At 41.2% G+C, this 14510-nt stretch overlaps 1 protein-coding gene and 1 long non-coding RNA gene across 2 annotated transcripts in view; one reads left to right on the top strand and one right to left on the bottom strand.

Moving 5' to 3' along the window:
- The first annotated feature begins 498 nt into the window (after positions 1–498).
- LOC126876608 (uncharacterized) lies at positions 499–4836 on the top strand. The gene is made up of 3 exons (XR_007694364.1): positions 499–1167; positions 3951–4073; positions 4565–4836. It is a non-coding gene; the product is annotated as an uncharacterized LOC126876608 (long non-coding RNA).
- Positions 4837–5767: 931 nt separating this feature from the next.
- Positions 5768–14510, bottom strand: part of LOC126876600 (uncharacterized) — a 177374-nt gene continuing 168631 nt past the window's right edge. The window contains exons 2-4 of the mRNA XM_050639513.1: positions 11040–13873; positions 6149–7407; positions 5768–6025 (exon numbers count right to left, since the gene is read on the bottom strand). Of these exons, the coding sequence (XP_050495470.1) occupies positions 5768–6025; positions 6149–7407; positions 11040–13419 (3897 nt within the window). The 5' untranslated portion in view covers positions 13420–13873. The remainder of the gene's footprint in view (positions 6026–6148; positions 7408–11039; positions 13874–14510) is intronic.

Genomic DNA, 14510 nt, shown 5'->3' on the forward strand with positions numbered 1-14510 from the left:
CTAGCATCCTTTTCTAACCACCAATATGGAGATTAACCAATTAGCAGCAACACTTTCTGAACGAAGGCTTTTCTCGACGAATCCGATGATCTCGTATCCTTAGACACACCCCGTTATAGTTTTCCTGTGTGGCATCATCGGGACGGGAAAGGCATTCTCGCTCGCGATCTCATCGATCCAAGAGTAACGCCTTCGCGATCAGTGATTATTCTCAGACTTAGACTTTGTGAGTACGTTCTGTTGTCATCCCGGTGAACGTGGATTCGTTTGAACTCAAACATTGCTAATAGTATTATTTAATTTAATTATTCGTAGATCGTATTATTCATTAGGCTTAGTGTTTGTTAGACTTATTATTAGTTGTACTTATTATTTGTTAAGCTTAGTATAAATAACTGTATATACGTGTAAATAAAATCTCGGCTTTGTGAAACGGTGGCTAGCCCACATGAAGAGTCGTCGCGCGCCCAAAAATTCGAATCGTGATCCGACATATAAGTATATATTATCAATAGGGATATATATATATTACAGATGTAGCTTGTCTTCGAGTATATATATGTGCATATAATTGGTGATTATGACGGTTTACCTTGTAAGTTATTCGCATTGTTAGTCAAGTGAGTGTTAAAATATCGGCTACTTTATAATATGCATGTATATATATATTGGTAAGTATAGGTGGAAATTATATGTACAAATATTATTTATTTACAGGTGGATAGCAGAGGTATTTGATTCGTGAGTAGCGTATGAATACTTCACAGTTCTACTGTACGCATCCGTATCCCTTCGACCAGAAAAATTCTTTCTATATCTGTGAGATCGTTATAGACGGTCAGGCACAAGAGGCATGAGGTGGCGGGTTGTAAGTCCGCTAAGTCTATCTCACATGTGTAACACCGTGACACTTGTGTCCTCGCAGGCACTCCGCATATGAAATGTGTTGGTGGGGCATCACACAGTCCTTGGTCGTCCGGATCCAAGTTGTCAAAACAGTTCTGGCACAAATAATCCCTGTCTAATTGGTAGACGGGGCGTATTAGCTGAACGCAGAGGCAGGACTGAACCTCCTCTTCCGCATCCAGATCGGCTGCGGGCGCGAGACCGTCCGGGTTGTTGGGGTTGACAAGTTCACCACCAGTTCTGTACACACATACGAAAACGGTTAATATATATATGTCGGGTTTACATTAGAATTAGGGTTAGGGGCGTGAAACGAATCTTCGTTTGGGTTACACGTTGTCGTTATGCAATGGAGAAGACATTGACTAGTGCAAATACGATTATTATAGAAACGGACAAGTAACCGCGGTAGTTAGGTGCTCGAGATACTAATGACAATGATCCTAGGTTCAATAACGAATCCGCGGTCAACGGGATGACAACAGAACGTACTCACAAAGTCTAAGTCTGAGAATAATCACTGATCGCGAAGGCGTTACTCTTGGATCGATGAGATCGCGAGCGAGAATGCCTTTCCCGTCCCGATGATGCCACACAGGAAAACTATAACGGGGTGTGTCTAAGGATACGAGATCATCGGATTCGTCGAGAAAAGCCTTCGTTCAGAAAGTGTTGCTGCTAATTGGTTAATCTCCATATCGGTGGTTAGAAAAGGATGCTAGCCGCCCTCGAGGGAAAGTTGCTAGTGGGAGACGCCGCTCGTTGAAAAATATGTCTTCCCTATCTTCCCGTAGTTGGGACAAAGACTGTTTGTCTGTTTGAAGGACTTTAGTTAACTAAACCTTAAGATTTATAACGGGCCCTCGGGCTAGCCGAACATGTACTGCGGAGACGCATCGACATCTGGCAATCATCTTACTCGAAGAATAGGGTCTGCACGTGGCGAGCCACGGGACAGAAACCGTTGGAATGTTTACTGTCGCGTGTCGCCACAAATATTTCTTTTAAGGAGAGCTATAGAATTACTTCATACCTTTGTTAGGCAAAGCGTTCATCCCGTGACCGCGGCTACGTTCGGCGACTGACTGTCGCCTCGAGCCCAAGCTCATTATCACAATTCTCGAATAATTACAATCGGGTTGAATAACTACAATTGTTCAATTACAGCTATAGTAGACTCTAGGTTACAATGTTGCGGGATTATCCAAAATTCCAAAGGCTCCGGTGTTCTTTCATCTTCGACATATATTTTATAATTTTATAAGTTTCGTTCAGATCTGTCCCTTTGTACAAATACTGTATCCCTGTATGTAGTATAATATATATATATATATATATGTCGGAGATGAAAGAACACCGGAGCCTTTGGAATTTTGGATAACCCCGCAACATTGTAACCTAGAGTCTACTATAGCTGTAATTGAACAATTGTAGTTATTCAACCCGATTGTAATTATTCGAGAATTGTGATAATGAGCTTGGGCTCGAGGCGACAGTCAGTCGCCGAACGTAGCCGCGGTCACGGGATGAACGCTTTGCCTAACAAAGGTATGAAGTAATTCTATAGCCCTCCTTAAAAGAAATATTTGTGGCGACACGCGACAGTAAACATTCCAACGGTTTCTGTCCCGTGGCTCGCCACGTGCAGACCCTATTCTTCGAGTAAGATGATTGCCAGATGTCGATGCGTCTCCGCAGTACATGTTCGGCTAGCCCGAGGGCCCGTTATAAATCTTAAGGTTTAGTTAACTAAAGTCCTTCAAACAGACAAACAGTCTTTGTCCCAACTACGGGAAGATAGGGGAGACATATTTTGCAACGAGCGGCGTCTCCCACTAGCAACTTTCCCTCGAGGGCGGCTAGCATCCTTTTCTAACCACCAATATGGAGATTAACCAATTAGCAGCAACACTTTCTGAACGAAGGCTTTTCTCGACGAATCCGATGATCTCGTATCCTTAGACACACCCCGTTATAGTTTTCCTGTGTGGCATCATCGGGACGGGAAAGGCATTCTCGCTCGCGATCTCATCGATCCAAGAGTAACGCCTTCGCGATCAGTGATCATTCTCAGACTTAGACTTTGTGACTACGTTCTGTTGTCATCCCGTTGACCGCGGATTCGTTATTGAGCCCGAGAGCATCGTCACTAGTGTCGCGAGTGCCGAACCGCCGTGATCAATTGTTAAGACTGTAATAATTCTATCATTGTAATAAACTACGCCTGTGTGTACCGTATCAATGGCTAATCCTCGAGAAGATTCATTTGACGCCCACAACCCCATTCCCAGTGCTGACCCGACATATATATAATATGTTATGATTATGTTAGTTATATATATGTATAGGTATTTTCCTTAACTCTCTCCCCTTTTCCTTGTTTGTGTTTTTCCTTGTTTGTGTTTTTCCTTGTTTGTCTCTTTTTTTTTATTAATACCTAACATTGCTATTATGATGCTGTATTACATTGCATTGGCTATCATTTGTATGTGCGCGCGACGAATTTTTCGACATGGCCGCTTGCGTGTCTCTTCGGTATGGCGTTGGTTTCATGTCAACAGTAACGTGTTGTTGGGATAGCTAATTAATTGTTAATTACTATAATTTTATTTAGTAATGTTTCTGTAATATTGTTTTGTGTATTATGATATTGTGTATGTCAATACCGTGTGCTACTTTAATGTGATAGCATGGATTGTGTTGTTACCGAATTTCAATAGTCATTGTTTTGATTATACGTGACTTGCATTTATATGGATCTTGTTTAATTTAGTTAATGTTTTTTGTGTATTGTGTTACCAGATATTTTGTGTAGCGTAACTTTATTCTTTTGCACCGAGTACAGTCATGTTGTTAATATTTAGTTAGTCTATCTTGATTAATTTCTAACCTATTCCTGTGTTTATTAACCTTTCTTATTTTCCCTATTAATTTATTATTGCATGTACTTCCTATTTGCTATTATTCTATGCATGATATGAATTAGTTCCCCTATTAATGATTTAAATTTATTTGTTAGATTAACATTGTCTGTAATTCTTCAGATTCTGCTTTTTCGATGCTGCGTTACTTACTTGGATCATTCCCACAACATCATCCGATTCTTTGATACGCCTTGAATACTTACTACGGCTGCCTTCAATCGTCTTATATCTGTGGTCATAAAGGTGGTGTTTAATTTATTTAATTTAATATATGTATAATGCATTGTATGTACGATCGCTGTTGTGCATTTCAAAATAACATAACAATACTACGTAGATTAATACATAACAAAATATCCCTTTAATCCGGTTATATTTATTACTAACTCTCAATTAATTTATCTTGATTATTTTCTAACCGCTTCCTATACTTTATCAGCTATTTTATTTCTTCTTATTAATCTGCGAAATTCATGCATGTACACTTCCTTGTATAGTGATTAGTTGTTCACGAGGTAAGTTGTACTTCCGCTGTTTTAGTTATTCGTTGAACTAACACGTTCTACGTTCAAATAGTAATTGGAGTACTCGTAATAAACTCTTTTCTTTTCAAGTTTTCTATATCTGTGTTAATCGACGAACAGTGCTACACTTCCACAGTATTGTTATAGCATTTAGTGTTGTTGTATTTTGCATTAAGGCAGTTGAAGTTAATTTGTTCATTTATTTTTCAGCTGGCTGTTGTACATGGTGTTTCGCAAACCGAGATCCATAACCTATTTTGCACGTAAACCTTCTCGTATGATGATTACTTGTTCACAAGGTAACTTCCACTTTCACTCTTTTAATTATTTATTGAATCAACACTTTTTATATTCAAACAATAATTGGAGTACACATAATAATTTTTCTTTTTTTCTTTTAGGTTTTCGCTATCTGTATTATTCGACAAACAGTGTCACACCTCCTTTAGATTTATCCACAATATAGTTATAACATTTAGTAACCTTGTATTTTGCACTGATACAATTGAAACTAATTTATTCACTTACTTTAGGTAGCTGTCATACATTATGTTCCATGAGCAACGATCCATAACCTATACTTGCACGTACACTTTCTTGTATGTTGATCACTTGTTCACAAGGTAACTTTCACTTTCACTAGTTAATTATTCATTGAGTTAACACGTTTTATATTTAAACAATAATTGAAGCACATATAATAATTTTCCTTTTTTTCTTTTTTTATGTTTTCGCTATCTGTGTCATTCGACGAACAGCACTACAACATACACTACTGCACTACGTTGCCCACTGAAATCACTTTATTCGTTGTTTATTTCGATTATGCGCTAGTTTTAACTTGTTTAAGTGCACCGTTCGCGGAATCCCTTTTTCTTCAATCTTGACGTTTTGCTCTGCAAGATTTCTAGCACTTTGTGTCGTCTAATATATTGATCGGAGAATTTTCCTTACTAGGTTCTTTTAGTAGATATATCGAATCTCCTATTTTAAAATCTTGAGGGTTGATTCGTTGGTCGTAATATTCCTTTGATCTTAGTTTGGGTTTTATCAAATTTTCTCTTGCCATTCGTTGTACGGTGTAAATTTTATTGAACAGATCTTTGAGATATTCTGAGTATGTTGGTTCCATGTTCTCTTCGATTGTTACTTCACCAATAGGTTCTCTGGCTAGATGTCCGAAACTAATTTGTGCGGGGAGAAGTTCGTTCCTTTCCTTCATTTTAGTTTTTATTTTGCACCAAGATGCAAGTTTACTGACATCGATCCAATTATCCAATTGCTTGCTAATAGCATTCAAGATACAAATTTTTGAAAGTGCCGCAGCCATATTAACCCAAAAATGTTTTGTATATAGTATAGTGTGATACCATCTATATTTTCCTGGGGGAATCATAAGATTAGCACTACCTACTATGTTACCCCTACGTCAAATATTAGATGTAGTAACCAATAAAGTATTTTTAATCCAATTATAATCCAATGGCTAGCGTATTTATTCAAGTTTTTATATATATCTTCGACTGGTGATTCCCTATTTTCTCCCTTTTGATTTCTTCGAGCTCGTTGGACTTGTGTTTCTTCAGCTTGAAAATGTTTAGAATCCTTTTCCTTAGTTACCCCTTTTTCTTCTTTATTTACTTTATTCACAACACCTTTATTTTCCTCTACCTTTTCAGGATGAATAGTTTCACTGGAAGTGCTTATTGTAATTAAATTATTATTTATTTGTAAGGAACGTTTAGAAATATTTTTGGTAGATTTGGAATTAGTCTTTGAATTTTTATTACAAACCTTTCTGCTTATAGATTCTGTTTTGGATTTATGGATAGCTATATTTTTATTCTCTATAGTGTGATCTTCCTTGCAATTTAATGATTTGGCTTTGAGTTCGATAAAGTTTCCTTCTGATGGTTTTATAGAGGTTTTTGAGTGAGATGCACTCGCTATCTCTTTTCCTATTATGGTTGAAACATTCACGAAATTCGTAGAATCTTGCTTTTGTATCTTTGCCAAGTCGAACGTGGAGGGGCAATTTGCACTTCCCAGCGGGTCCAATATATCTGTAATGTTAGGCAGTGGATAAGCATTGCCTGTCGTCTCGTCGTTCAATTTCCTAGTTCCTGCTTCGTCTGAAAGTTCTTTGGCACTAATATTATTTATCTTGTTTAGTAACTCAGAAAATTTCTCACTCATGATCCTGTCTATGGTACCGTGCGTCCTCTTATTATTTAACGTGACATTATCCCTTATCACAGCAACGGAATGATGTTTGCATTGAAAAGTTGATTGGTTGAAATGATCAGCATCTCTCTTTTGATTTAGATCTCTATCGAGGTATTTGTTTATGCGTTTTTCTACCCAAGTTATTGCTCTTGTTTTTTTCCTGACATTTTCTTCTATTCCCGGGTTGTTTAGATGTTTCCGCGACGGCGGTACAAATCTCCAGTCCTGGCGGTTGTTTCCAGTATAGATACTATTGTATGATGGATGAACGTTGTTTTGGTTATAATTATCCGAAGGTGTCGGATGTTGGTATCGAATTCTATTGTTCACTTGTTTTAATTCTCGTGTTGCTTTCACGGCTTGGCGGTACGCATCGTCCAAGGATTGGTATCCTGCTATCTTTACTCGTAAATACACCTCGTTTGGGAGCCCCTTAACGAAAGCTTCCCTCGTGTCTCGATCTATCCTATCTTGAAATACGGTGCCGTACTCGTACCTTTCCCCGTTCATTATCGCCAGTCTGAGATCTTTGACGCGATCTAATTCCCCTTTATATTCGTTAACCGTTTTTCCCGGACCGAACATATCTTTTAATTTATTCCCGAAATCGTTTAAACTTATTACTTCTGTGTCTTCTATGGCGAGAAATGCGTGTCCGCGAAGTTTATTCGTTAATAATTTTACTAACTGAGATTCTTGATGCTTTGGAACCATGTTTCGTGCGCGCTCGCATGCTCTTAAAAATCGAAATACCGAGGGTCGATGTCCGTCGAACACTGGTACTGTCTCTATGGCATCTTTTAACTTAATTGATTGGGGATTAACTTCTATCGGTATTGTCGCTTGGGAAATTATCGGCTATTTCGACGTTTAAGCACTCGTTGAACTCCATTTCACAGTGCTAATGCAATGTACAACCATTTAAGCGTCGAAACAATCAAAATATCTCGCAAATCGCGAAGATTTCGAAAATTTTAGCGAAAAATAGCCGTCATTTCCTTCCCGTTGGAGATATTTCGACGTTTAAGGGCTCATTTCACTCCGTTATACACTGCAAATGTAATGCACTACCGTTTAAGCGTCGAAACAAACAAAATAGCTCGCAAATCGCGATAATTTCGTCGATTTTGACGAAAAATAGCCGTCATTTCCTTCCCGTTGGAGATATTTCGACGTTTAAGCGCTCATTTCACTCCGTTTTTCACTGCAAATGTAATGCACTACCGTTTAAGCGTCGAAACAAACAAAATAGCTCGCAAATCGCGATGATTTCGTCGATTTTGACGAAAAATAGCCGTCATTTCCTTCCCGTTGGAGATATTTCGACGTTTAAGCGCTCATTTCACTCCGTTTTACACTGCAAATGCAATGCACTACCGTTTAAGCGACGAAACAAGCAAAATAGCTCGCAAATCGCGATGATTTCGTCGATTCTGACGAAAAATAGCCGTCATTTCCTTCCCGTTGGAGATATTTCGACGTTTAAGCGCTCATTTCACTCCGTTTTTCACTGCAAATGTAATGCACTACCGTTTAAGCGTCGAAGCAAGCAAAATAGCTCGCAAATCACGATGATTTCGTCGATTTTGACGAAAAATAGAAGTCATTTCCTTCCCGTTGGAGATATTTCGACGTTTAAGCGCTCATTTCACTCCGTTTTACACTGCAAATGTAATGCACTACCGTTTAAGCGTCGAAACAAACAAAATAGCTCGCAAATCGCGATGATTTCGTCGATTTTGACGAAAAATAGCCGTCATTTCCTTCCCGTTGGAGATATTTCGCCGTTTAAGCGGTCATTTCACTCCGTCTTGCACTGCAAATGTAATGCACTACAGTTTAACCGTCGAAACAAGCAAAATAGCTCGCAAATCGCGATGATTTCGTCGATTTTGACGAAAAATAGTCGTCATTTCCATCCCGTCGGAGATATTTCGACGTTTAAACGCTCATTTCACTCCGTTTTACACTGCAAATGCAATGCACTGCCGTTTAAGCGTCGAAAAAGGCAAAATAGCTCGCAAATCGCGATGATTTCGTCGATTTTGACGAAAAATAGCCGTCACTTCCTTCCCGTTGGAGATATTTCGACGTTTAAACGCTCATTTCTCTCCGTTTTACACTGCAAATGTAATGCACTACCGTTTAAGCGTCGAAACAAGCAAAATAGCTCGCAAATCGCGATGATTTCGTCGATTTTGACGAAAAATAGCCGTCATTTCCTTCCCGTTGGAGATATTTCGACGCTTAAGCGCTCATTTCACTCCGTTTTACACTGCAAATGTAATGCACTACCGTTTAAGCGTCGAAACAAGCAAAATAGCTCGCAAATCGCGATGATTTCGTCGATTTTGACGAAAAATAGCCGTCATTTCCTTCCCGTTGGAGATATTTCGACGCTTAAGCGCTCATTTCACTCCGTTTTACACTGCAAATGCAATGCACTGCCGTTTAAGCGTCGAAACAAGCAAAATAGCTCGCAAGTCGCGAGGATTTCGTCGATTTTGACGAAAAATAGCCGTCATTTCCTTCCCGTTGGAGATATTTCGACGTCTAAGCGCTCATTTCACTCCGTTTTACACTGCAAATGTAATGCACTACCGTTTAAGCGTCGAAACAAGCAAAATAGCTCGCAAATCGCGACGATTTCGTCGATTTTGACGAAAAATAGCCGTCATTTCCTTCCCGTTGGAGATATTTCGACGTTTAAGCGCTCATTTCACTCCGTTTTACACTGCAAATGTAATGCACTACCGTTTAAGCGTCGAAACAAGCAAAATAGCTCGCAAATCGCGACGATTTCGTCGATTTTGAAGAAAAGTAGCTGTCATTTCCTTCCCGTTGAAGATATTTCGACGTTTAAGCGCTCATTTCACTCCGTTTCACACTGCAAATGTAATGCACTACCGTTTAAGCGTCGAAACAAGCAAAATAGCTCGCAAATCGCGATGATTTCGTCGATTTTGACGAAAAATAGCCGTCATTTCCTTCCCGTTGGAGATATTTCGATATTTTACACTGCAAATATAATGCACTATCGTTTAAGCGCCGAAACAAGCAAAAACGGAGTGATATGAGCGCTTAAACGTCGAAATATCTCCAACGGGAAGGAAATGACGGCTATTTTTCGTCAAAATCGACGAAATCATCGCGATTTGCGAGCTATTTTGTGTCACGTCCCGCGCTCCGCACGCGCCGTAACAAGAACAAGAAAACCATTCTATACAAAACACGCGAATAAGGATTTGAATGCACAAACGAACACACGGCACTACGAAACGAAAGGAAGGATTAACAAAACGAGGGCGATTAACGGATCCAACCAATAAACAAAATACATATACACACAATTCTAAAGAAACCAGGAAATAAGAATAACTACAAAAGGGGAAAATAATTGAAACGCCAGGAATATATATATATATATATATATATATATATATATATATATATATATATATATATATATATATATTTCAATCAATCAATTTGGAGAGTTACATATAAGTATAAACATATATGCCGAATATGTAATAACCTAGTAAATATTAGAGACAGTGCTTCCAATACTATGCAATAAATACAATATTATCAATTTATGAAATATAAGTATACATGAAGTTAAAAACTAATAGTTTAACGAATACATACAACATACAATATTGTATTATTAAAGAAATGAAGGATACATTGTCAGAAATATATATATGTGTGCGAATTCTATCAAACCGATAATCTAAGATACATACTTGAAACTAGCCTACATTCCGGTAAAGGATAAATAAATAATTGACATTTCATTTCGTATGAACTACACTGCCAAGAGAAATATGCATATGAATACGTATGTAATATCGTGATATAATGTGTTTACAAAGAGTGGACAATAGAGATGTTAATCAGACAGAAAAAGACGATTGTTGTTCAACCTGAACTATTCACGCCAAACGTACAGAAAACAGCGCAATCCACACTCTCTCGGCAACGCCACTCGCAACCTCTGTCTCCGCTCAGCTCGCACTCTGCTTCTCGACTCGCACTCTGCTTTTCGACTCACGCTCTGGCCGTTGCAGCATTCTGTTGTCTTTTTCCTAGGCCCACCGCACACGTGTTCTGCAGGCGCTCGTGGCCAGGGTCACGTAGGTCTTTTCCACGAAACTATGCACTTGAAAAGACCGATGACACATTGATGGGCCCGACGGCGCCTCGGCTCTCGCGACATTGTTCATAGTTCGCCCGATATTTCTTAGGCCTTTCGTCCACGATACTACATTCGGCCATCCTGCAATAACATCTGCCCTCAGATGTTGTCTTCTATCTCGCTGTCATCAGATGCGTCACTTTCGGCGTTTAGGACCCAAGGTTTCATAAAATCGAGGTGTGTGCGGGTCCTTCCTTCGGTACTGCTTCGCACGCTTTCTTCTTTTCTTGTAATTTCGCAGGTTCCCTTCTAGCTTACCTATGTTTCGTTCGGTTAGGCTACAGTCAAGGCAGTTGGATACCACGTGTTCGACCTTTTCGCGTAACCCCTTGAACTCGAAGTCCTTCTTGACCATAACTTCTGTTTTGGTAACCTCAAAATGCCCACGCTCGTGCGCTTGCCTGACTACTTGAGCCCGCATCGCCTTCGATACTACTATTAGCACATCGTCTTTACACTCCTTATACAAAATATTGTTTCTTACTACCTGCCCATCGGCCTGACCGCACGTTGCGGCGTCCAAAATCCTACGGACTTCAATGTCCTTGTTCTGTGCCCTTCTCAACCGTGCAAACAGCCCGTCTTCACTCTCCGTTACGTACATAGTGCTCGGCAGGGGGTTCCTACTCGGAGCATCTACATGCTGCATACTTTTCCCCGGCCGATGACACACCTGATACTTAAACTCGCCTGGTAACAAGGCCCATCTAGCCGCACGCACACACAAATCTTTCTTTCTAACTACACCTATCGGACTCGCATACTCCGAGTCTGACGATTTGATGACACCCTCGTTTGTCCACGCTTCCATCAGATCATCTACTTCCCTTCTTTCCGACGGCGCCAGTCTTCGCGGTCTTCGCGCTACCGGTTTGTCGCTTTTCAGAACTATTTTCGCGGTTATCCCGACGTCTCTCTTCTTCTCCGGCCTATACCCTTTAATAATATCCCGAATGGCTTCACGGTAATGAGGTTCTCGTACATGCGACAAGTCGATCTCGTCGGATTGTTCTATCGCGTTTACCCTCAGTACATCCGGCGCGTCCTCGTGACCGTCGGTCTGATCGTCGAGTCGTAAAAATGTCACCTCGCCCCGTTTGACTCGCAACTCTACCTGGTCTAAAAAATCGGTACCTAAGAGTATACTGTGTCTTGTCATTACCTTATTGGAGACAACATGCAGGGTGACAGTAAAGTCGTACCCGTCGACCGTCATTACCCTTGTAAACTCGCCCCAGGTACTATTGCCAGCGGAACCAAAACCATCAAACCTAAGTTTGCAGTTTCCCAGAGGTGGTGATCCTAACCTCGCATACTCATCCGCTCGTATGAACGTAAAGTCACTACCTGTATCCACTAGTGCCACAAACCTACAATCATCTATCGCCACTTCTTTCACATACTTCCCTTTTTCGGATCTTGACACTACGCAAGTCTCTTTCGGTCGTGCCGTACACCTCGCTGCAATATGTCCAAATCCGCTGCACTCGGAACACCTAACACCTTCTCCCCTCTCCGGACACTTAACACTTAGATGATCCTCACTACCGCAAATGGAGCATCTTCTTTTCTTCATTGCGTCTACAAATTGACTGGGCTTCCCGTTCTTCTGGGTTTTAGCCGGCTTCACAATCGACTTTGCTCTGCGACTCTTCTGCTCTTCGTACATCACTAACCTCTTCCTCAACTCTTTGATTGACGTAGCGCCGTACAATACAGCCTTATTGTTCTCGTCGTCTATTATTCCATCCACTATGTATTCCACCTTTGCTTCCTCCTCCATGTCCACATGGCTGGCTATTTCGAGCATGCGGTACATGTAAGCCAAACATGCTTCATCACTCTCCTTTTTCGTTTCTTCAAGTTTCTGATGAACTTGCCTACTGTTGACTTTCCTCGAAAATTCTTTCACTAGCCCCCTCTTCAACTCATGCCAAGTCCTGGCATGACACTCGAAGCTCGCGAATATTTTCGCTGATCCCTTCAGCAGCTTCCTGGCGTAGACTGCCTTCTGCCCATCCGACCACATGCACGTATCAGCGACTTCCTCGAACGACTCGAACCATCGTTCGACATTTTCACCTCTGTTGCCACTAAACGACTCTAATGCATCTTCGACGTCTCTAAAACTCAGTGTCGAACCAACGCATGCCCTTCGACAACATTCGTCACGGTCCTGATACACCCTTCGCGTATCTCTCTTGTATCCTCTTGCGTTTTTCTTGTCATCTTCATCCTCACTTTCGTCGTCGCTTTCTTCTTCCGACGATATGTCGTTACCATCCATGGCCGCTTGTAGCCGTGCGCGTAATTCTACTTTTCTTCCCGTCGTTTTTAAACCCAAACTAGCGAGGCGCTCCTTCAACTCCTTCGTATTCATTTTCTCAACATCTTCATCTTCGTTACAATCACGCTCAGCTCTCTGTACGTTTCCTAAATCTCGTTGACCGGTTAGCTCTTCACCGCCCGTCGATCCCTTAGGACACGATTGTCCAGCCCTACACGCCCGATTCAGCCTTGCAATCAGCACTGACCTCGCACCCGATATAGGGAGGTTCATTCGCGCGAGCTTACTCCTCAGCTCCTCCAGCGTCGAACCCTCTTCACCCGACAATCGCTCGTCCCCGACGTTTGCCATTTTTCACACTACACAAACTTAAACCGTCAACGATATCGTCTTTTACCGCACCGCGTACCGGTAAATTCACAACTAGCTCGAATAGCTCTGTTAAACCGTTTCGTTTTCTGTCTTGTCCAATCCCGGACGAGCCCCCAAAAATATGTAATATCGTGATATAATGTGTTTACAAAGAGTGGACAATAGAGATGTTAATCAGACAGAAAAAGACGATTGTTGTTCAACCTGAACTATTCACGCCAAACGTACAGAAAACAGCGCAATCCACACTCTCTCGGCAACGCCACTCGCAACCTCTGTCTCCGCTCAGCTCGCACTCTGCTTCTCGACTCGCACTCTGCTTTTCGACTCACTCTCTGGTCATTGCCGCATTCTGTTGTCTTTTTCCTAGGCCAGCCGCACACGTGTTCTGCAGACGCTCGTGGCCAGGGTCACGTAGGTCTTTTCCACGAAACTATGCACTTGAAAAGACCGATGACACATTGATGGGCCCGACGGCGCCTCGGCTCTCGCGACATTGTTCATAGTTCGCCCGATATTTCTTAGGCCTTTCGTCCACGATACTACACGTATATATATATGTCGGAGATGAAAGAACACCGGAGCCTTTGGAATTTTGGATAACCCCGCAACATTGTAACCTAGAGTCTACTATAGCTGTAATTGAACAATTGTAGTTATTCAACCCGATTGTAGTTATTCGAGAATTGTGATAATGAGCTTGGGCTCGAGGCGACAGTCAGTCGCCGAACGTAGCCGCGGTCACGGGATGAACGCTTTGCTTAACAAAGGTATGAAGTAATTCTATAGCTCTCCTTAAAAGAAATATTTGTGTCGACACGCGACAGTAAACATTCCAACGGTTTCTGTCCCGTGGCTCGCCACGTGCAGACCCTATTCTTCGAGTAAGATGATTGCCAGATGTCGATGCGTCTCCGCAGTACATGTTCGGCTAGCCCGAGGGCCCGTTATAAATCTTAAGGTTTAGTTAACTAAAGTCCTTCAAACAGACAAACAGTCTTTGTCCCAACTACGGGAAGATAGGGGAGACATATTTTTCAACGAGCGGCGTCTCCCACTAGCAACTTTCC

Source organism: Bombus huntii, unplaced genomic scaffold, assembly GCF_024542735.1.
Source record: "Bombus huntii isolate Logan2020A unplaced genomic scaffold, iyBomHunt1.1 ctg00000085.1, whole genome shotgun sequence".
In the NCBI taxonomy this organism is placed as follows: domain Eukaryota; kingdom Metazoa; phylum Arthropoda; class Insecta; order Hymenoptera; family Apidae; genus Bombus; species Bombus huntii.